This window comes from Rhea americana, unplaced genomic scaffold (assembly GCF_003343005.1).
Source record: "Rhea americana isolate MKP2758 unplaced genomic scaffold, rheAme1 scaffold_12, whole genome shotgun sequence".
Classification (NCBI taxonomy): Eukaryota; Metazoa; Chordata; class Aves; order Rheiformes; family Rheidae; genus Rhea; species Rhea americana.
In genome coordinates, this window is record NW_028185261.1 from 6,737,437 (window position 1) to 6,759,791 (window position 22,355).

Sequence of the window (22,355 nt, forward strand, 5' to 3'; positions counted from 1 at the left end):
TTAGTGAAGTGTACTTTGTACCAGGCATCTATGCACACTGTGAAAATCCCTAACTCATTTAGTGCCTTACTTGGGTGTGGTGATATTCTTATGACAGTACAGTGTATGCTGCTTTATTTATTATACAGTATTTTGGGGAAATATATCAGCATGAGTAAGACTAGGGCACAGTATATAATTTTACATACACAATTTAGGCACGTAGGTCAGGGGTTAGTTTCTAAAGCAGCCTCTAAAAAGGAGAGAAGATGCTTTAAGGAGAAGGTGAGAACAGGAGCCCTAATTTAACAGTCCTGCTGTTGGAGGAGCTTCCTGCTTCATTAACTATATAGGGAGGTTCTTTAATTGTATGGAGTGAGATTAGGCATCTAAATCAGCTGTACTTGTATTTGTTGAGTTGCTGTTGCTTAAATATTAAGCATTTAACTAAATAGTTTCATCATTGTAGTAAGAGCTTAGATACTGTTCTTCTATATAAATATCAAAGTTAATTTCTGCTTTATTGAATAGGGTACTTCAGTTTAATAACAAGTTTGATTTTTTTTCTGAAGAAAACTTACTACAGTATTTCCAGGTTCTGTGATTTATTTATTTTTTTATTACAAGTCTCATTATGTAGTTTGTTTCTTAAAATTTGGCTTGTAGGATTGTGTGACCACAAAATGTTGGCGTAGTATACAGTGAAAGTAAAACGGGGGGGGGAGGGGGGAAAGAGCCCTGTTTGTATTATTTAAAATATAATTTTCCTGTTGTGGTAGTGTTTCACCCTTGCAGTTCTAACACTTATATGGTTTTTAGCAGCTCGTGGTGGGGGAAGAGAGCATTTGAGAGAATTAATTAGTGTGGAGGGGCTCCACAGTTAAGATCATGAAGGTGAATTTTGGGAGGAAAGTATCTCTATCATGTGTAAACAGCAGCAGAAATTCAGGGATTCATTCCCTGAATTCATTCAGGGATTTGGGGAGATTATTCTGACCCAATTTGTTTAAACTTCATTAAATTGATGTGCTACATTAGCGAAAACCATAACTAACACATGTTGCAGTCTGCATTTGTGTTACTTGTTGCAAKTTTTTAATTAGCACTAGTCGAATATATTCCCAATTTCTTTTTAAGTATAGAGTCTTATCTCAAGTGTTGTCAGTATATATTTATTTCATTGTATTGGAGTTTTATATAGACCATATTTTTTGTTTAGGAGTATGGCATTATGTATTTATGCTAACACACATGCACATGTGCACACACACATACACACAGTACGTGGAAGAATCAAGGAATCTYGAGGTTATATATTTAAGCTGCTGGTGTTCATCATGCATTTCATGTAAAGTTTCTTTATTAAGGCAAGACATATTCTTTTGATCAAGTATTCTGTTTATACACRGATTATAATTCCTTTTTACGGGCTCGAGATTGTTTGCTATAATTGCCTTKGTATAAATTCTTCTATTTATAGGGTCCAAGGGACCCTTAAGAATACAATCTTATAAGCAATGTAAGAAGCCCTGTCAAGAGAGACAAGAGTTGAAATTACCATGCCATAATGTAAACCTGACTTTGGAATAGGGACTCTTTCTACTGATCTTAAGTATATCAATCATCATCATCATTTTGCACATGTAAGATTTATGGAACTGAAATGCACTCCTGTTATAATTTATAACTGAACATTTGTTAAATTACTTTGTTATAATTTTTAAGATAACCTTGCAGAAGTTTTCATTTTATAAATGGTAGCAGAAAGAAGGAAGAGATGTGCATTTCCAAAGACTTCTTTTCCATCCAAAGTTTATCTGCTACAAACGGAGCTCATTCTGCCTGTAACTGTGACCTGTTGTGCATGGCTTGATGCAGGCTGTRTTGTTAAGCAGTTTCATTAGTAGTTCAGTCCTGTCTGTTCTTGATCCTTGCTGACAGCGAAAACTATGATGATTTTATTTTAATTAAGAAAAAAATAATTTTCAAATTTGGCAGACCAAAGAGAACTAGAGACTGTAAACCCTTCACATACCAGCAGGTGCAACAGCATCACTGTAGTACTGTTTTCATTATTGTTCAAGACATAATTGTTTTTGATCATTTTAATCAGGACCACAATCTAGATAAAGAGATATTATTGAAGTCTTGAAAATTAAATCAGAATGAGATGTCTTTTAAATGGATTTCAAGATCTTTATTCTTCATGAATTATGCTCCTCACAAATATTGATTGACCTTGATTCACCTTTGGTTGGGTAGAATTTGCTGTATATGGTACAGAAAAGCTTTTCTTACTGGGAACTTTATGTGTATTGTCAGAAGAAGTCATCCTAGATTATTTAATGTCTTTTTCTTGCTGACTTTTTACCATCTTGATATTTTTGAATTTAAACTTAGTTGCAAGTCATCAATTTGATTTTTCTGTTACGCAAGCTTAAGCTTTCTGAGTTATGAAAGTGTTTTTAATTGTTATGTTTTCATTTAGTACCCTGTTCTCTGATATAACTTCTTTCAAACTTCCAACATCCTGCAAATCAGCTAAATAAGTTTCATGCTAGTTAAGCCAAATTTGTGTATGAAAAATGTTCAAAAAGTGGTCAGTAGTATTATATAAGATTTATCCTTACATATTTTTTTACTGTTAAACAATATCTTCAGGTAGTTCATTTAGAGGAGACAAACTGAGAGCTGTACACTGTTGTCATATTGTACTGTATCATTTAATTTGTTAACAGATTTATATAGAGAGGGCATGAAGCGCTTTTATATGAATTTTCAGCAACATTACTTTTTTTTTCCCCCTGTGAGCTAATGTTGTTTGCATCCTTGAGGAATCTCTTTTTAAAGTGATCTTATACAGAATAATTTTGACCCAGGGATCATGCAGTGTGCAAGCATTCTCCAGCAATAAACTCTGAAACTCCTGGTTGAACTTGGTTAGCTAGCTTTGCTCTCCTTTGGGTGGCAGGCTAGCTTATGCTGCTACTGTTGTTAACYGTCATCAACTGTTCCTGCACCATCCTTCATTGCATTGGCACAACCAGTTGTGGGGAGGCATGGGACAGGGAACTGGTCCAGGTTTAAAGAAAAAGAGGGGAGGAGGGTCTGTCGGGGTTTCCAAACCTGCTTTTCTGCAGATTACTTGTTTTGGTGAACAGCTTAAATATGACTACAGAAAGTTCTGATGAGATGTCTGCCCTGTGTGCATGTGGTGACAGAAGAGCAAATACAACATCTGGTTGGATAAGGGATAGGATGAGAAGCTCACGTTCAGATTATCATAGAATCATAGAATGGTAAGGTTGGAAGGGACCTCCCTGTACAGGGATTGAACCCATGACCTTGGCATTAGCAGCACCATGCTCTAACCAACTATTATGATAATGTTTCTTTAGAACCTGGGATGCAGCATGAGCTACAATAATARATACAAGACTGGTCACTCCATCTGACAAAAGTTTTTGTAGAATTCAAGGACATACTTAAATAAGGGCAGTGGTAGAGATCAAGGGGCTGTAAAAACTTGTGTTGACACACGTGGGGCAGACAGCCTSGGATTACTTGCATTTGAAGGGAGAATATTAAGGAAAGTTATAAAAGCATCCAAAATAAATGGCAAATGAGAGTGTAGTTCAGGAACTTCTATTCTTCTTTTCTTAATGCAGTATGAGTTGAAATTACAAATAAGTTAAAAAGTGTGAAACCTAGATCTAGTGGGATGAAATACTTTATACAACTGTTTTGTCATAGGATTCCTGAGGTCACAGGATGCATAGTGAATGTTGTGGGAAAGAATTTTAAGAACTATTTAATTTCATATTTTAAGGTTCAAGCCAATCTCTATTGAGATAAAAGTGACATCTGATATGTGAGTTTGATTCCCCACATCCATCTCATGAGGTTCATCTGGATTTGGGGACTGGTGTGAGGGACAGGATGCTGAGAGGGATATCAATATCAGACTCTGGGGAGATAGCAAAGATTAAAGAACTTAATAGTTAACTTAATAGTGACTGGGACGCAGCGCTTTTATTTTGAAGTATTATTTTTGGAGAACTTGCAGGTGATGGGGAGTGGGGTGGGAAATGGCCCTTTTAAATCTAAGAATTGCTGTATTCCTCCTGACCATCTGGGAACTGCAAATAAAAAGGAATAACTTCCTAAACATCACTGATAATTTGGARTGGGATTGCCTAGCTCTGTAACAGGTACTCCAATACCTCTTGTAAGACTTTCTCCTTCATAAAAGCAAAGTATCATTGTGGTGGTAGTGGGGAAATATCTTTTTATTCCTTAATATTCTCCTGTTTAGTCTTCCTTTCTCTGCATGTAGTACTAGAAAAAAAGAGATCTAATAAAGATAGATACAGTAAGAGTTACAGCATGCTGCTTTATTACAGTGGTGTAACAGATTATGACCTAGGCTTTCGGTTTCCCATTCTTAACTTCTGCCAYTGACTCATTTTGTGCTCACGTTGCTTTCATTATCTTCCCCCTTCCATTCTCTGTTGATAATTCAAACTTGAAATGAAGTTTGCTGAGGCTGTGAGTGTTTCTTATTACCTGTATCTACAGTGCTGAGAACAGCATGGCCTGATCTTCATAGAGTCTTTGTATGCTAGCAAGCTGGAAAGAAAGGACATCCCCTGGGAACCGTCTTAGGTCTTAGATAAATTAGATCTCCTACCCCACCAAATCCAGTAAACTTAATAGTACATTTGGGGACCTGGCAGAAAAAATCTTGGTCTAATTTATCATTGGTTTAGATAGTTTGTGTRTGATGCTTCAAAAGACAGAAACAGGGCACTGGGCGGGGGGGTGCCCAATTCATTTAAGCCAATGAATTGATCTTGAATTTTCAGAATAATTTTGAATCAATTCAACTCTTTCTAATCACCCAGAAGCAACCCAAATGACAACAGCTAACATGAATGTGCAAAGAATAAATTGTCAGATCAAGTAATTTTGTGCGCGTGTGTGTGTGAGAAATTAAATGTCCTTAAGTGTAGTGGAAAAACATACTTACCTTGTATTGTGATGTTTTTGGCATTCGCACAAACAGGATGGGAAATACTGGCTAGAGGGAAATTACTGTAAATTGAGTGCACAAGATGAGTTGGAAGATGATACACAGAGGATAGTTACCAGAGGTTCACTTGCAGATGGGAGGGTATCTCATGAGATCTGCAGAAGCCTGTGCTGGTTGAATACTGTTACGTATTTCCGTTAATGAACATTCTTGCTAAATCCATAGATGATCGCAAACTTGGAGATGTTGAGGTATGCAGAAAACAAGATTAGAATTTAGGAGAATCTCAAGAAATGGAAGAAGTTATCTGGAAAAAAGTGTTAGGGTGCAGTTCTTTCAAATAGAAGGATTTTATGTAGGAATCACCAACTACACAAATACAAAACTAAGAGTAGCTGATGTGCAGGGTCATTCAATAAATTATGAACTGAGCAGAAGATAATGTTGCAGTGCTGTCACAGAAGGCAAATCCTATGTGGGCTTTCATAAAAAGGAGAATCACCTGAAAAAAATGTGTGAATTAATCCTTTAGTTTCTTTTAATACACTTGTAAGACTGTGTTAGCAGGAGTTCTGAGGTGTGCTTTAGGGAATCTGTGCTCCCAAAATCAGTCCCACTGGAGAGAGCCTGGAGGAAAGCACTGAGAATGGCTTKAGTTCAGTAACTAAAGACAGTTAGAAAGAAGTAATAACATGGCCTACAAGGAAAGCTCAAAATAAATGGCAAAAAAGAAGGAAATGCCTAAGTCTTAAAGTATGTAAAAGACTTGAAAAAATAGTGTGTATTCCCTATCCATATTGCATAGGCTCAGTTGAAGTAATGCGTTTAAATTTCAGTACAGGTGACTTAGGCTACACAYATGGAAAACTTTTCAGTGGTGGAGAGGGAAGCACTAAAAACATTCATTGCCTTTGAAATTTGTAGAATTCCATCATTGGAAGTTTTTAAAAGTTAGATATTTAAAAGTTAGATGTAGTTCATCCTGGTAAAATAAAATAAGAATAAAAAAATCCTCATTTGCTTAAAACCGTCAATGGGAAGAACACCTTGGAGTGTCTAAGACCTCCTGTTCTCACTTTTATCTGTAGATTTTTTTTTTCAGTCTTGTGTATGTTTTGATCATTTAACTTGATCTTTAGTGTCTCATTATCTACATCTATTTCTTTTCTTCTTATAGTGCTAGCTGGTATTCCCTTCTTCCCTTCCACACTATTTTGTTTCTGCTCATTTCACCTCTTAGTTCAAATGTAGAAAAGAAAAACAATTGCTTCTCTTCCATGAGTTAGATGGATGGGGTTTGGGTCTCTGTCATGTGAAACTGTGCATGTCAAATACTGATTTCCGGCTAATGTACATTCTGCAACTTCTTATCTAGTTACTTGGTTGTCTGCAGATTTTGGTTCCTTTTGTCTCAGGAGTTRTCACAGTTTTTAAGCGGAGGCTCTCCGTTCTCCACAGCTCCCGTTTTTTCTGYTCTTTACCTATTGGCCCTCTTAATTAGTGGCTGCCCTGATTTTTAAACCTTTTTTGAAGATCTTTTTCTGTATCCTGATTTAATGTTAGCAGTTCCCTCTGGTAGCTGTCTTGATCCTTCTGGACTTAGTCATTGGCTTCTTTCATTTATTTTTCCCTTTTCAGCCCAATGCAAAATTAAAATCTGGAATAACCTYAAATTTGCCCTTACATTTGGCAAAATTTAGAATTTTGTAGTTARTAATAAGAAAACATCTAAGTCTTTGTAGTGTTTCTGAGTTAATAGTAGGTATCCTGAAATGTACTTACTGTTCCWTATCTACCCTCCAACAGGGGGTAGAAGTGAGCACCTTAATTCCTGTTAGCGTTTTGCCAGGTCAGTTTTGAGTACTACCTTCATTTGAATGCCATTCATGTCTGCTTTTCTTGCTGTGGCAATCTGTAATCTTTTACACCGTGTTTCTTTTTTTAAAATTTACAATTCTTTTTTTAAAAAAAAAAAAAAATGTCACTTCTCACAGTTTTTATTCACACGTTCTAGTGACTCTTGGGCTATTGCAGGCAATAATAGAGCCTGCAATTTAATTTTATCCATTTCACAGGATATCCAAGTATCACAGGATTCTAAATAGTAATTTTATTCACCTACTTGTAGTTTTCCCAGGTTCAAGTAAGTGTCAGAATTCCATGCAATCACAAGTGAATGGTATTATACTGTCTGTTGGGTCTTTATTCTTTTTTCACAGAAAGGATAATATTGTCCAAATTTGGTGAATAGAATCAAGTTTCAATTAAGGAATCCACTGTAGCTGGGATTGGTACGCTGCTGTCTACACAGTCACCTGGAGGGAACAACCAAACCGCCTCCATAGAGGAGGGTTGTTGGATGTCCAAAAATGGTCCAAGTGATCCCTTTCTGTTATTACTGAGTACTACTAGCAGAAATCTTTCTGCTTATTGTTGTGCATTTTATAATCAGAGTTTACTTCTGATTCTACTTATAATTGCATATAATTTTTAGAAACCTAGTTAGGAAAGAGAATTGCTGTATGTACACTGTCTTCATGTAGTTTTTGGTTTGCTTCGTCAATCAGTGATTGCATCTTGAACACTTTTTTTTTAAGTTAAGAATACTTTGTTTCAGGGGTTAATCATTTTCATCGGTCCTTCTRCCTGTTTCACTGGGTTTTTTTAGGTTTTAGTTGTTAATTGTAGTGTTTTTTAAAAAACAGGTTTTCTTAAATGTTGATTATGTTTCTTTCAGCTAAAAAATCTAATACCCTTCATAATTCATTGTCAAATATAGCATTAAAAAAAATGGAGAAATACTCCAGGGTTTGCTTACATTCACACAGGCCAAAATAAGTGTGCTAACACTGCCTTTTTACAGACAGTAAAATAYTTCCATGGAAAAACTCTGTACTCAGAAAAGACAGATTTGACATTAATCATTATCATTTGTTAAGAGAATTTTGTTCCTTTTAGCACACTTGGATATCTTTAACAGAAAAGCACATTTGCGCTGTTGCTTTACTGATTATCAGTAACATTTGCTATGGGTAAAATTTCATTTTTATATATATCAGTATTTATACTGGAGTATTTACTTTTTGTGTTAGTGTTCTTTATTTTGGTTACCATTAGGGGAATTCCGTAGTGCTTTTTAGTAATTCCTGTGACATTGAAAGTCACAAAAGTGAAACACGAAACACTCAGGCAGAGAACCTGACTGTCGCTACCGAGTACGATGCAGTACCTTATTCTTTCAGTGAGGCTCTAGCAGGTCTGATGTCAGTCACTTCAGAGACCTTTAGACCTCAGTGCTCATTTACTGCTAAAATGTACCAGCTCTGCTCCTGCATTATGAAGATCATCTGTCAACACTTTGAGATATTCTCCTTTGTTATTAAGCTTGTGATGCTCTACACTGTCAGGTTTTTTGCCAATTATAGTTAAGGTACAATGGTGTATTCACTGGATCAAAGTCTCACACTGGCGGTAGAGGAATGATTTGTAAGTCTTTATTCATCTGAATTGTACAATAGAATACCTGAGGAATGCAAATAATCCCTCTAAGGACTCAATAGAAAAGCTGTTAAAATGACAGTCTAGGACTATTATTATTCTGAATTGGTGTTTTAGCCAAAGTAATTATTTCTTATCTTGTTGTTCCACAATAGTTCTTAGTTTATTAGTTATGATGACCATATTTACAAAACAGGATTTGAATCCAATTTTAGACACTACAGTTTTACTTTTTCAAGTTTGTATGTTTCATTCTTTCTTTCACTTGGTACACTATTTAATTAGTCTAGAAACCACAAYGTTAGACATTTTCTTAAAAAAAAGATATGCACAGGTATTGAAGTACAATTATGAATAGAAGATACATTTCTAGATAGATTTTATATAGAAGGTCAGCATTTATAAGCTGTGAACTCTGATATCCAGTTTGTTAGCCAAAATAAATTAGTTAACCATAAATGTCACTTTTAGAAGAGCTGATAATGTCCCATGTGATTTCAGAAAGGCACCTTAACTGTGATTTTTAGTTCAGACATTTTGGAAGGCAGCAGTGTTTCAGTATCAGTATTGGGTACCAGTCTATATTTTCATTGGGTAACTGGAGAAAAAAAAAAGATTTGTATAATGAGGATTGAAAACCACTGACGGGGTATTTACATAAGTAAATGATAGAAGACCAGCTTTGTATAACAAACRTGTGAAAACTGTTGAGTGAACTTTTATATTCTTTGTCCCATCTAAAACCCTACTCAGTGGGCCATGCACTTAATCTCATAATAGCTCTGATCCCCTGCTATTTTCTTTGACAAATGTGTGTTGATGAACTTGTGGTTCAGTTGATTTTTTCTGAAGTGACATTTGCATTGATTATTTAAAGGTTTGCAGGCCGCAGTTTCAAAGCACTTTACTATAATAGCAGTTAAAACCTTAGTTTAAATCTTGGAGATTAGCAAGACTAAGAAAAAGAACTCAGCAAGCATAAAACCTTATGCTGTGTGGTGGGTGCTTCAGGTCTGARACATCTACAGCACCCAAAGTGCTATAGTCTGTGCTTTGTATCTGAGTATATGTACTGTGCTTTGTATCTTGTGCCTGTTGTGCTTGCTTGCTGAACGCACGGAGTTGTCATTCTCGCCATTCACACCTGTGCGGAAAGAGTGCCCTATAAATAGCCGTGAGGAGTCATCAGTCCTTCTGAGTCCTTCCATCTTAAGACTGTCTCCCTTCAGTTTAAAGTAAATGTGAAAGTCATGATTGTGGTACCTATTTTAAAAGACTGTCTGATGATCATCTGTAGCTGCAAAGACTTTACTAAAGATTTTTATAGGACATTGAACATTCGAAAACTAGCACCATAAATCTGTAGTTCTAATTTTGTGGTTTCATTCAACTAAAAAGTCATATTAGATGTGCAGCAAGCTATTAATGATGCTGCCAGTTATTGAAGATGAGAAATAGAAAATCTGATTTTTTTTTTTAATAGTACTAGTATAATATCTAGAGGTATTGTCCTAGGGAGGTAATAGACAGGTGAGAGAAACTAGTAGAAACATGTGGTCGTGTATTCATTATTTATGGCACACTCCAAGATCAGTAGCCATAAAAAGCAGGGTGCTGCTTGCTATCTAGGAGTTTGTATAGTGTTCTTTTCTATTTGCTAGTAGCAGCTGCTCTAGCCAGTTAGAAAATACACTTATTAAAATAAATAAATAAAAAGTCAGAGGAACAACTAAAGACCTGCAGCTTTACCAAATTTTTGAGAAATACCACCTTTGGAAGTCTCATAAAAATGTATATCCGGAGATCTTCAAAGTTTTATTCAGTTAGCATTTTAGCTTGCAGTATTAGCATCTACCAAAAACCTCGTTATTTTCTCAAATTATGCCTCTTTCTTATAGAGTAAATGCCAAACAGAAACCAAGAAACAGTGAAATGTTAATGGAATACACCTGAAGCGATTGCTGCCTGTTAATGCTTGACCTTGGAAAGCAATACACAAAAAGATGGCATCATAAAACCGTGCAATTCTTATGAATATGTATGTGCTACTTGATAATAATGAATGTGGTACAGCCATGCATGCACTACAAGATAATGTTGTGCCCTTTGTTGTCTACAGGTTGATAAAAATTAAAGAGTGGGTGGACAAGCACGACCCGGGTGCTTTGGTCATTCCTTTTAGTGGGGCCTTGGAACTCAAGTTGCAAGATATGAGTGCTGAGGAGAAACAGAAGTATCTGGAAGAGAACATGACACAAAGGTTAATTAGCATTCATTTTCCCTACACTTTATTATCAACTATTTCCTTGCAGTAATTTAATTGCTTGCGCTGATAGAATAATAAATGACAGAGTAATTACCATTATAAAGAGAGAATCTTCTCCTTTCTTTACCATGAGACAGAGTGAAAAGATTTATTTTAAATTAAGTTTTTAACTGTCATCTGTCATCTCTGTACAGTGTTTTAATTATAACATAGGTATTAGTTAGGTATATTTTTGAGAAGAACGATCACCAAAACTGTTTCGTCATCCATGAGAAATAGGGTTCGTGGAGAAAATTTTGCAATAATTTTTTGAAGAACTATAATAAATTGTTTCAATATTGAATTTCAGTCAAACAGTTCTCAGGTCCTGAAAATTGCATGAGACCAAAAGTGCTGCCTGATAGGGCAATTTAAATGTATCCCATATTTCTGTATCCTGCAGAACAAACAAATCAAAATACTGCCTTTATGATGATGCAGTAAAAAAGTAATTTTTCTGAAGAGAGTGCAAGGAAGAGGCTGCTCTGTTTATCACAGTGTGTAATAGTAGATCTAATGTCTTCAAAATATGTGTTGCTTTTCCATGTAAATTGATTACTTGAGACATTTAGCTGGGTTTTGTGTATGTGTTGAATGAATTGGATTCATTTTTTTTTCAGTGCTTTAGCAAAGATCATTAAGGCTGGATATGCGGCACTCCAACTAGAATACTTTTTCACTGCAGGCCCAGATGAAGTGCGTGCATGGACCATCAGGGTAAGATTCATACTTATTCATCAGCTATATCCAGTTCCACACTATTGAATTCAGATTGATATCACTGACTTTGAAGTTTGTCATGGTGGCGGTTAGCTAGTCATTACAGATGAGGTTTTTGTCCAGGATAACTTTAATTATTTGTGAGCTGCTGAACAGTGAAAGTGGAGCTGCATTGATTGAGGCAGGTAACAATTGATTCTGCCTATTACATAGTCTGAATTTCTTCATCCTGTAGAATCTGTCTACCCTCCTCCTGTGGTCAGAGATAAGACGTACCAGTATTGTGCTTGCTTAATCTGTGTGACTGGGTTTGTCTGCAGTGAAATTGATGTTGCTTTTCATTTTGTATTCACTAAGTTTGTTTGGGTTGCGGGTGGTTCATTCCTCCTTTGCTTTGCTCGGATTACATTTTCAGCAATAAAAGCAATATAACATCATTATACTCCTCATGGATACACAGTTGGGCTCCAAAACCTACAATCAGTGTGTAATAATTCAGGTCTTTTACTGACTTTAATTTTTAGACCTAGTTTATTTTGGTAGTTTTGTATGTTTATCCAGTAACTTATGTAATGCCTAAAATTATATTATGTATTTTAAATATTGATGTAGAATGATTGCAGCCATAGAGATTGACTAATTTATTCCCAGAGGACAGTAAGAGCTGAACTGTAGTGGTTTGCTTTTGCGTGTAAATACATCATAATATAAAGATTAGTACTGAAAAATATTTTGAAATGCATATAGTTATAAGCTCCTTATCTTATAAACTATAAAAATGTCAACTTCTGGAGGTGCAAATCTGTCACTGAGCTTTTATTTGTTGCATCAATGTATTTAGTGCTGTGCAGTGAATTTCACTGCTGTTTTAATTTCATTTCAAAGGAATTAATTTGTTTTCATTAATCACCATAATTTCTAGTACATCTGTATTTTCGGTTAATATTGCTACTGATGTTCATCTATATATTTCAGCGCATGTTAAACTTATTTTCCAAACGCACATTGTTTTGTCTTTTTATCTCCATCTCCTTTTAAGTGATAACTCCCAGCTCAAGTCCTTGAAATAACTACCAGAATAACATAAAAGCACCAGGTTTTGTTGTTCTGTTTTTTTGCCGTAGTTTTTAAAAGCACATTCTGAAACTCCACTGTTTTCAGTAGGAGAAATGCTTGCTCTTTATTAGAAAATGTGAAAGCTGGTTTATCTTAAGACTGATTGTAAGTATCTTTGATTTAATGTGCAAAGATATTTAGTCAGGTAAGCATCAGTGAGTAGCCATATTAACCCAATACATCTTTTATTGTAAAAACTGTGCTTTACAGTGTCAGACTCCTTAGCACTTTAACATGCTTTATTAAGCAGCTTTTAGGTCACCATTATTTCTCAGATTTCTTTCCATGGTTGTGTGTGCACAGAATGTATGCCCTTGTAATTTAAGGCATGCAGTTACACTGCATACTCTTCTACTGCATAAACGTAAATTATCTTGTTATAGTTGCATGTGATTTTATATTTTTAATTACTGAATTGTTGACATTTTGGCAAGAATACTCATTTTGTTTTTACTAAAATTATTTGAAATAAAGATCAGTTAATACGTAAGGCTTGAGATTCATAAATTATATTTGATTACAAATGTGGATCGCCAGTGAATGTTATCATTTAACTGAAAGGAAGAGTGGATTTATTTGGACATAACTAAAAGCCTTGAATAATTCAGCTTTTATAAAGTTATTTAAAAATCTTTATTTTCCTCACTTTCTGTGTGAAGAGCTAGGGATCGAAGTGAATCCCACAACAAAACACCATCATAGCTTCTAAAATCAATACTGCTGTTGATACCTATTAGGAAAAAACAAAGCTGCTCTTCTTTAATATCGGTTGGTTTATCTGCAGCAAAGGCATCTATCTGTATGTCCCAGTACTGAGAATTACCTAGCTGTATGCCTGACATTTTAACTGATATGAAACAAAGTTTCAGCACATCTTGAAAGCATATGAAAAAGGAGAAACTTCTCTCCTGCAATCAATCTTCTTAAATGCAATTAATTTTCTTCTGGTCTGTCTTTTGACAGAAAGGGACGAAGGCTCCTCAGGCAGCCGGAAAGATTCACACAGATTTTGAAAAGGGATTCATTATGGCTGAAGTAATGAAATACGAAGATTTTAAAGAAGGAGGTTCAGAAGCTGCTGTCAAGGTGAGCTCCCCATCATTTTCTTCTCTCTTCATCCATGCATACCGTTTTTCCATTTCAAGTCTATTTTTCATGGGGAAGAAGTGCCTTGAGGGTAAGAGAATCTAACAGTCCCCTCTAGCAATAGCCAAAGATCCATTGTCATCTCATATTTAGGAGAGAAYTAAAATACAGCAACTTAATTAACAAGGATGCGACTATTTTAGTAGCCGAGATATGAGAGTTCACAGACTAAACGTTCTAAGACCAAGTGCTATGCTTAGAATTTTCTATGTTTACATATTAGTGTTCAGATTTTAATAATCTTTAAAATGAACTGGTTTCTGAAAAACAAATTTTTAAGATGAGATAGTAGATTTTAAAATTACCTTTTAAGGAAATGCAAGAAACACAGAAAATGTTTTTCTTCTAATAACATGTCATGTTGGTTTGAGTGTGCAGTGAAGGTTTTGCAAATACCTGATGCAAATGTTTAAGAAAATGTTTTATTATAAAAATGTACTTTTTTTTTTAAGGACTAGTGGATTCCACTCAGACTATGATAGATATAATTAAAATCTTAAAATTTACCATTTTCAGTATTCAGTTCAATCACACTTTCATGTCTTATCCCAAAATACCATGCCTTCCTCTGATTGTTCAGTGTCCCAGTAACAATTGTATGTAGTCCAAGAAGATGTATTACAATAAGTGATGTTTTCTAGCTATTATCTACTAAATAGATAGTGAAGAAAAATGTGTGATTTTAAATAATAATGAAAAACTTTTTTCTTGAGCTCACACTTTTTTGTAGTTACACTTCTATTAAGATGAGTTTTATCTGCTTTCTCAACACTAGAGGGCAGAGACTGATTGGATGCCCAAAGTTGTGCCCTTCTTACAGCTGATAAATTAGATCTGATCTGGAGTTAATAAATATGGAATGAACTTACACATGCCAAATAAATGTCATAAGAAAAGCTGTTCTACTCAATGTTGCTATTGCATTATTTCAGTCGTCTTTAAATACAGAAAATTCCCTTTACCTCATATACGTTTGGCAGATAATGCGTTTCTGATTCGGTATTTTTGATGTTTTATTAAGATTTGTATTCTATAAAATTGCAGTTACAAAGATCATTAATTTGATTTAATCAGTCTCAGTATTTGAAGGTTCCTGCTATATGGTGTTAAAGAATTTAAAACGTTCAGCTTTATTATTTGATATTTGGTAGCTTGAAAGGTATGCAAAACTATGATTTGAGATTCAGCGTATTCTCAGTGGTATCACTAAGGAAGATCATACTGAGCAGCGGGACTTTAATAGGTTTGTTTGAACCCTAAGAAGTGGGGGGAAAAAATACCAGTATAATTGGTTTGTTGTGGCATATGAACTGTCTATGGAAGGGGAAGTAGAATTGCAGTTGTAAAGTAAAATCACACTTATAAATAAATATTCTGTAGTAAAAAACCACTATATATAACCAGGTTTCAAATTTTGCTGGCAACAGTCTTTAAACTGTTTTCGAATCTCAGTGTTCCCCTGTGAGAACCTGCTGCATTGGTTAGTATCCACTAAATTAATCTATAAGTATTTTGCATGTATATTTTGATTCGATTTTCAGTGTAAGATTCCAGGCAACAAGCTTCCATTTTCAAATTATATTTAGTGGCTCAATTTTCATTATTTTGAGGTATCTGTAAGAAGCATATTTGCAATTGTTATACAATTCTTAAGTTTAAAAAAAATTCCTTGCTCTTACGGAAAAAAAAAAGCATTATATTAATTCCAGTCTGTTCTAATTTGCATCTAATACAATGTTTCATGCTATACACAATACTAATTACTTTTATATTGCTTGTAAATTTCAAAATTAAATTTGGGAGCTTTTAGGAGTCAGCCGAATTAACAGTAGTAATGGGAGTTGCTTGCTTTGTATGTTATCGAACTGATCGATTTTTAAGTTTGATTTTGTGTGTGTCTAACACCAGTGCAGCATAACTAATTTAATGCCAGTGCTGTGAACTATACACTGAATAGCTCTGTGTGGGCTTTGTAGTCTACAGGGATATCACATTATTAGCAATCATATCTGCTTAGGCAAAGCTGGCTTCTACAGATGGCTGCTTTCAAGTGCAAATGAACTGGTTAGACGTGTCTTGTTTAATACATACTCAAGATTCACAAATGGGTATTGATTTTTTCAACCAGTGTTTCTGATAGCAATGGAAATGGATTAAATGGTCTCTAGAGAATTTAAAGGAACACTGTCACTTTTAATTAACTATAAACTGGTAGCAAAAATACATAAACTTGCATTAGTGTATCAAAATGTATTTAATTAAAGATGTCTATACCACTTTAACAGTGGGCAATAGTGTGCTAAAAAAAAATCCACATTTTTACTTTGTGAGGGCCAGATTTTTCTGCAAATACTTGTGAATGATGCATATATTTGCCTGTGCAATGTCTGTATACCTGTGCCTGCAGCTTACACTTGATGATGATTTTTACAGCACCGTTTTATTAGTGTTTATGCCATCAATTAGTATAATTACTCTTGACTTTGAGCATTATTAGGATCTTCAAAGGAAAGAACTACTAAGACTACTTGAGAGCAAACCTTTTATAGTCTAAACAAATTTCCGGGGGAAAAATACAAAAACATTTGTAAGCTCTTATTTATTATTAAATGTGTCATATGGGATAAGGTCAATTACTATTGCACTAAATGTTTATCTGTAGGCTGTTTTTTCTGAAGCTTACTCTAAGTTAGCATCACTGATGACACCATTTAAATTAGGAATGACAGCAACAGGATTTTTGAGCCTCTAAATTCCTAGACAGCAATATGGGGGATATGGTGCTTTACAGGGTAGATTTTGTGAAAGAAAGGTGTCTAAGTTAACTTTGTACCATTAATCTGATGTGTTCTACTGTAACTAAGGTCATTAGTTAACAGCTTTCCTGTAATGGGCTCTTAGCATGCCACCACTGTGATAGTGTCACGGAGAATAATGGCACAGTGAGGTCTTGCATGGAAGCACTTTGTCCTGCAAAAGAAAACTTCAAAACAGGAAGAGTTATTGAACTAAAGCAGAAGCTCTCAACTTTTCCACATTGATAATCACTTTTCAAAATAAATGTTCCCACAGACCATCTCCTGCCCAGTCTCTCAGTCCTGATGCCACAGCTTCTCTGCAGCCTCTATAATACTTGATTTAATTACAATGCTACAAAGACAGAAAATGCAACAACAAATTCTAATGTACAGAGTACTGATAGTTAATAGATTCCCTGCCTATTATCTGCTCTCCTCGAGTACAGCATTTTCATAACAAATTTCCTTTTTATGCCTTTGGTTTGTATACCTTTTCCTGTAACCTGCTTTCACAGCCTATCTGCTGTTAACTCTCCTCTTTTGCTACCTGTTCCATAAGCAAGTTTGTTCCAAAGAAGTTTCTGACAGAAGGACTGAGGCTGTATTTTGTGCTCCCCAGTCCTTCACTCTCTGTGCATAAGCAGACGAGAGTCCTGCTCGAAGTGTGAGACATGTACAGCTGTGACTTTTTGCATAATATTCCCAYCTTTAGTTTCAACAAAACTTGCTTGTTTCAACAAAACATGCTTATCCTTTGCTGGAAGGAGCTCAGAGACATCCATGTCTAAAGTTTGATAGCCATGCAGCCGTGATGCAAACTGTTACGGATTGCCCTTTCCAGCAATACTGTTTTAGATTCCTGTCACCAGTGCTTACCATCTGAAGATTTTTTTTTTAAGAGGAAGAAATAGCCTAAAAGCTGAAAGAAAAATATTTGAGTTGGATTAGTCTCCTCTTTTCTTTTTACAGCTTCCAGGGTTTATAGAAAGGTACTGGATTTACTGCTATATGAGGCTGATAGCATTGAGACTCCACTAGTTTGATGAAGAATAAATTATTTTTATATATGTCTGATATGTATGTAAAACCAAATTTTGTCAAGTTGAGAAGTATTATGAATGTCTAACTCTGAAGCTGAAGTAGTACCATTTATTTATCAAAATGTATTTAAATAATTGCAAGTTGGAAATACTCTGAAATGTCTAATGAAATAACCTATTCTCATTCTGTCCATTCTATTTGCAGGCTGCTGGAAAATACAGACAACAAGGCAGAAATTACGTAGTGGAGGATGGAGATATTATCTTCTTTAAATTTAATACACCTCAACAACCCAAGAAGAAGTAAATATCAGATGTTTTTCATTACTCAGAAATAAACTGTGCTGCTTCAAAAAGCATATGAATTTTTATTTGGGATGAAATATCTGGAAACAAAAAACATACAGTTTCTACCTAGGGGAACCCCCCCCCCCACACACACACACCCCAGTGAAATTATTCTTGTTTGTTTTGAATTAAAATAATGGCACCTCCAGCGAACATACAAGTTCACTAAATGTGAACAGCTTTGCATTTCAAACGATTAAGACCCTACTCCAAATTGTAGAAGCTTTTCAGGAACCATATTACTCTCATGATACTTCATTAATCTCCATCATGTATGCCAAGCCTGACACGTTTGACAGTGAGGACAATGTGGCTTGCTCCTTTTTGAATCTACAGATAATGCATGTTTTACAGTACTCCAGATGTCTACACTCAATAAAACATTTGACAAAACCAGCCTTGGTGTGTTTGGGGATGTCTGTATTGACTGACTGTGGTGTGCTGAAYGCGATACGGCACCTGGTGGATGCTGATTACAGAATTTTAAGACGCGTATGATACAGTAACTGGCAGTGTGGGGCAGCTGCAATTGTATCTTGGAAGTGAGTCTTTCATGGGAATCAGAAGATTAGGATGCCAATGATTTGTCTCAAAAAAGTTAATGAATTTGTAGATGGACATTCACTGAAAGATGATCGTAAGGATAATAAAAAGAATAAAACGTAAATGATTTTTACTGGAAAGAGCAAATATGCATAGAAAAATCACGTTATCTTTTGAGACTAAAGCTTTTTTGCGCAAAYCACTCTTCAAAAGTATTTCATGTCTTGAAATTATTAAATTGTGGAGGCTGGGGCAGTGGTGCCTGATGTTGTGTGTTGTCCTCCCAGGTCAGGTTTTCAGGCCAGTGGAGGGTGACACAGATAGTGTTGTGATGGAAGAGGTCACGCCGTGCTGGCAAGTAAGTCGTTCTGCTGCAGTAAGGCTGCACTTTGTTACCCCTCTAACCGTGAGGGACAGCTGATCTCTTTGACCAACACAAGAATAAGTTGTTACCAAAAATAAAAGTTGGCACTTCTAATGCAAGCCGTAGAATTGCCTGTACTGCAGTAAGTTCAGTTTATTTTAAAATAGCCTGTTTATTTTCTGAAGCGCCCACGTGTGCGGTGTCAGTTACAGACTCAGTTAGACTCAGTCAGAGCTGGGAGAGGTGCTGATGTTGCCCATCGCTTACCGGTGTGCCAGACCTCCTGCATCATTACGGTGATAAGTTTGCCTGTTGTAAGCTTCAAAAATGTAGCTTGTCGCTGGCAAACCTGCTCGCTGTATTTAAGCTATTGGGAGCAGCAGTTGTGTCCTGCTTAGAGACTTCTCTTGAGAACGCTGCCTTGAGCTTCGCTGCTCTTCTCGAAGGAGTGAGGTGTGAGTCGGTCAAAGCCATGAGGCTTCTTGTCGAAAATCTGGCATCAAGCCTTTAACTGAACTGAGGAGACGGAGGGAGGGCAGATGACTTCAGTTCATAGCTGCTGATTTTGTTTTAAAGAGCTTCTCCTTTCTTCATGGTGGCAGGAGAGGGGAGAATATTTTGATGCAGGGAAATCTGGACTTTGTGTGCATTGGAGCCCTTGAGTTTCTCTTTTGCGTAATTTCCCTGGTACAGCTCGTATTTGTTCTTGGTATTATTTTGATGTTACATAATTGAAAAAAGATTTGGACCACCAAATCTTTTGTTAGAAGTCAAATCCAAAGGGAGACTGAACCTGACTGTTTGGGTTTCAGACACAGTAAAAGGTGAAGTGAGAAGTGGAGTATATGTGTTGGGGAAGGAAAAGTGTTACCCTTCACTGCAATCACACTAACKGAAATGCGTTGTCTTGTCCTATTGGAAATTCATTCAGGTTTCCAAAATATTCCCATGCTCCCTAATTATTGCATATAAATAAGGAAACGGTTAGAAAGAAGGAATGTACAATTAATGAGTTGCTTTGTACTGTTGCATCTTTTAATTACGTTTAATAAGCCRTATTTGTTTAAATTTGAATGTGTGTACTTCACGATACCTCTCTGTTCTAAAAATAAAAATAATTAAAAGTTGAACAAGCTGTTTTTGACAGGGTTTTTGAAATCTATTATAACATTCAGAAAACCGAAAATGAACTTAAAAATTCTGCCATAGCTTTAAAAATATTTATTTCATAACATGATAAATGTGTTTTCAGTTTGTTAACTTGCTTGGATAGCTTATCTCTTCAGCTGTTTTAACTAATTCTGTTTTAACTGCTGAAGCTAATTGGTTATTCAAGAATRAAAACAGAGGTTTTATTAAAAGAAAATAATCCGATAAGCTCTGTTAGTCCTATCACTGCTGACTTGTGGCAACTGCCACATGAAATACGTGCGGTCTGTGTTTCTCTTCCGTGATTCTATGCGTTTAACATGTACAACTCCTAAGAACCTGTAGCTAAATGTAACAGGTTTCAAGCACTCTGTTTTAAGTACAGCTGTGATTTGACATAGGCCCAGCCCTTGTTACATATGTATTTCRACTTTAATTCAAGTTGATTCAAGGTGCAAATTACCTATCCCCCGCGCGTTTGCTGTGAAMGGTGCGAAATCTATAGCGCACGCTCTTCACCAAGCCTGGGTCCCCATACAAACYGAGGATGGTGATGGCAGATCCGGGAGGAGATGTTTTGTTTCTTCAGCTGGAGAAGGATGAGAAAGCGTCGTGGGCACGGTTCTTCCCAAGTGAGGGAAGTAGGGAATTCTGCGGGGGAGGGAGAGTCCTTAATTTCTTTTCTTCTAATCCTTCTCCTCTCCTTCCTCTTAACTTTTATTCCTCATTGCCGATTAACCATGACATTTATGGCATATTTATGGAATTAAATAAGTACTTGTGAAACAAGGACATCGCTGCAGCCTGCCTTCAAACTGACAGAGAGCTAAGGGGGYGCCCGAGGGTCCTGCACGCAGTGCCCACGTTCGCAGGTGCGGAGGCCCTGCTGCTTCACGGCGCGTGGTGAGGGGTTTGTCCCGGACTGGCTGTGCGCTGGCGCCGCAAGGAGCCCGAGTGCAGTTTTCACATCAGTCTCCCCCGAGAGCTGCCTGCGCGCTCAGGCTCCTGTGCAGTGCTAAGCAAAACTCTGCGTGTGTCAGCTGCCTGTTTGAGCATCTTTACGAGCTCAGAATATTCCACAGAAGAATGAAGGTTTTCAGTGTCTCTGTAAAGTCAGTGTTTAAGCTGGTGGGTTGGCCAGCTAAAACAGAAAAGATGTCCTCCTTTTGCATGGCTTCAGCTGTGCACTTCATGCTGCAAGATGTATGGATGGTGAAGGTTGGCAAGGGTTCAGAGATGCTTGGACAAAGTTACGGAAAAAAGGGTCTTTGGAAAAACCTGTTGAAAACAAATCATCACCTCTGCACTTGGGGAGTCCTTGAGTCACAAACTGCGGGAAGCTGAGAGTAGCTGGAGAAAAAGTGCTGTTTTATGTGCTGCTTTGAGGCATCTGTTGGCAGCTTCTCAAAAAGCAGGATACCAGTCTAGATGGGCCTGTATCTGACTGGATACAGCCCCTCTTAAGTCCTCTCCCAAGCAACCTTTCTTCAAAGGCCATCACCAAGCACCAGGAAAGCGCACGATCTGTTTGATATATTTCCTAATGCATTTTTAACAAAATTTTTACAGAGGAAGAAAAAAACCATGACACCAGCTTAATTCCATGTTTTGCTCTTTCACTGCCTGTGTTAGCCCCCTAGAGGCTGTAGCAGTATTACAATTGCTCTAATTTTCCRAAGGCTCCTTTCTCGTCTGCCTTCCTCAGCCTCCCTCTCTTCCAGGCTGCAGGATCTGGTCGGTGCTTGTGTCTCGGAGAGCCTGGTGCGAAGACGTCGCGCCTGGAGTCCCGTTTTCCTCCCTTCGCTCTCGCTGAGCAGGTTTTCCGCCGAAAACGCGCCGACGGGCTCCCGGATACCCCCGAGGGGCCACGGAGGCGCCGGAGGTGCTGCCACGCTGGGTTTTACGGCGGCAGGCGGGCTYGGCCCCCGCGCGGCGCCTGTCCGCTGCGAGGCGGCGAGCATGTGGCAACGTTTTCAGTGTAAAAAAAAATTAATCTAAGTTTTAGCTTTTCTCTCTACTTGTGAACTCAGCTCAGAGTGAGAGAAATCACTAAAATATATTAATCGTTTAAAGCTAATGATTGCTGGTTTTAATTTTTACTCTCCCAATACTAATTTCAAATGTTTAATTACGCTAATCCTATCCTTTCACTCCCGTTAAACTAGGAAAACCCTTGGAGGCTCCGTAAAAACAAGAACTGAAGGAGCAGCGTTCGTTGTAGCACGCTGGCGGACGGAAAGAGCTGGCGCTGGCTGGGCCTTGCGAGCGGCGACGGCGACGGCGAGGTCCGGGCCTCGGGGCTGCCCCCGCAGCGGCC

The 22,355-nt window shown here is 36.9% G+C and overlaps 1 protein-coding gene across 1 annotated transcript in view; it reads left to right on the top strand.

Annotated features, from left to right (window-relative positions):
• OLA1 (Obg like ATPase 1) overlaps positions 1-18,378 on the top strand; it is a 104,553-nt gene extending 86,175 nt beyond the window's left edge. Inside the window, exons 6-9 of the mRNA XM_085322806.1 lie at positions 10,629-10,769; positions 11,435-11,531; positions 13,614-13,736; positions 17,840-18,378. Of these exons, the coding sequence (XP_085178932.1) occupies positions 10,629-10,769; positions 11,435-11,531; positions 13,614-13,736; positions 17,840-17,941 (463 nt within the window). The 3' untranslated portion in view covers positions 17,942-18,378. The remainder of the gene's footprint in view (positions 1-10,628; positions 10,770-11,434; positions 11,532-13,613; positions 13,737-17,839) is intronic.
• Positions 18,379-22,355: the final 3,977 nt, after the last annotated feature.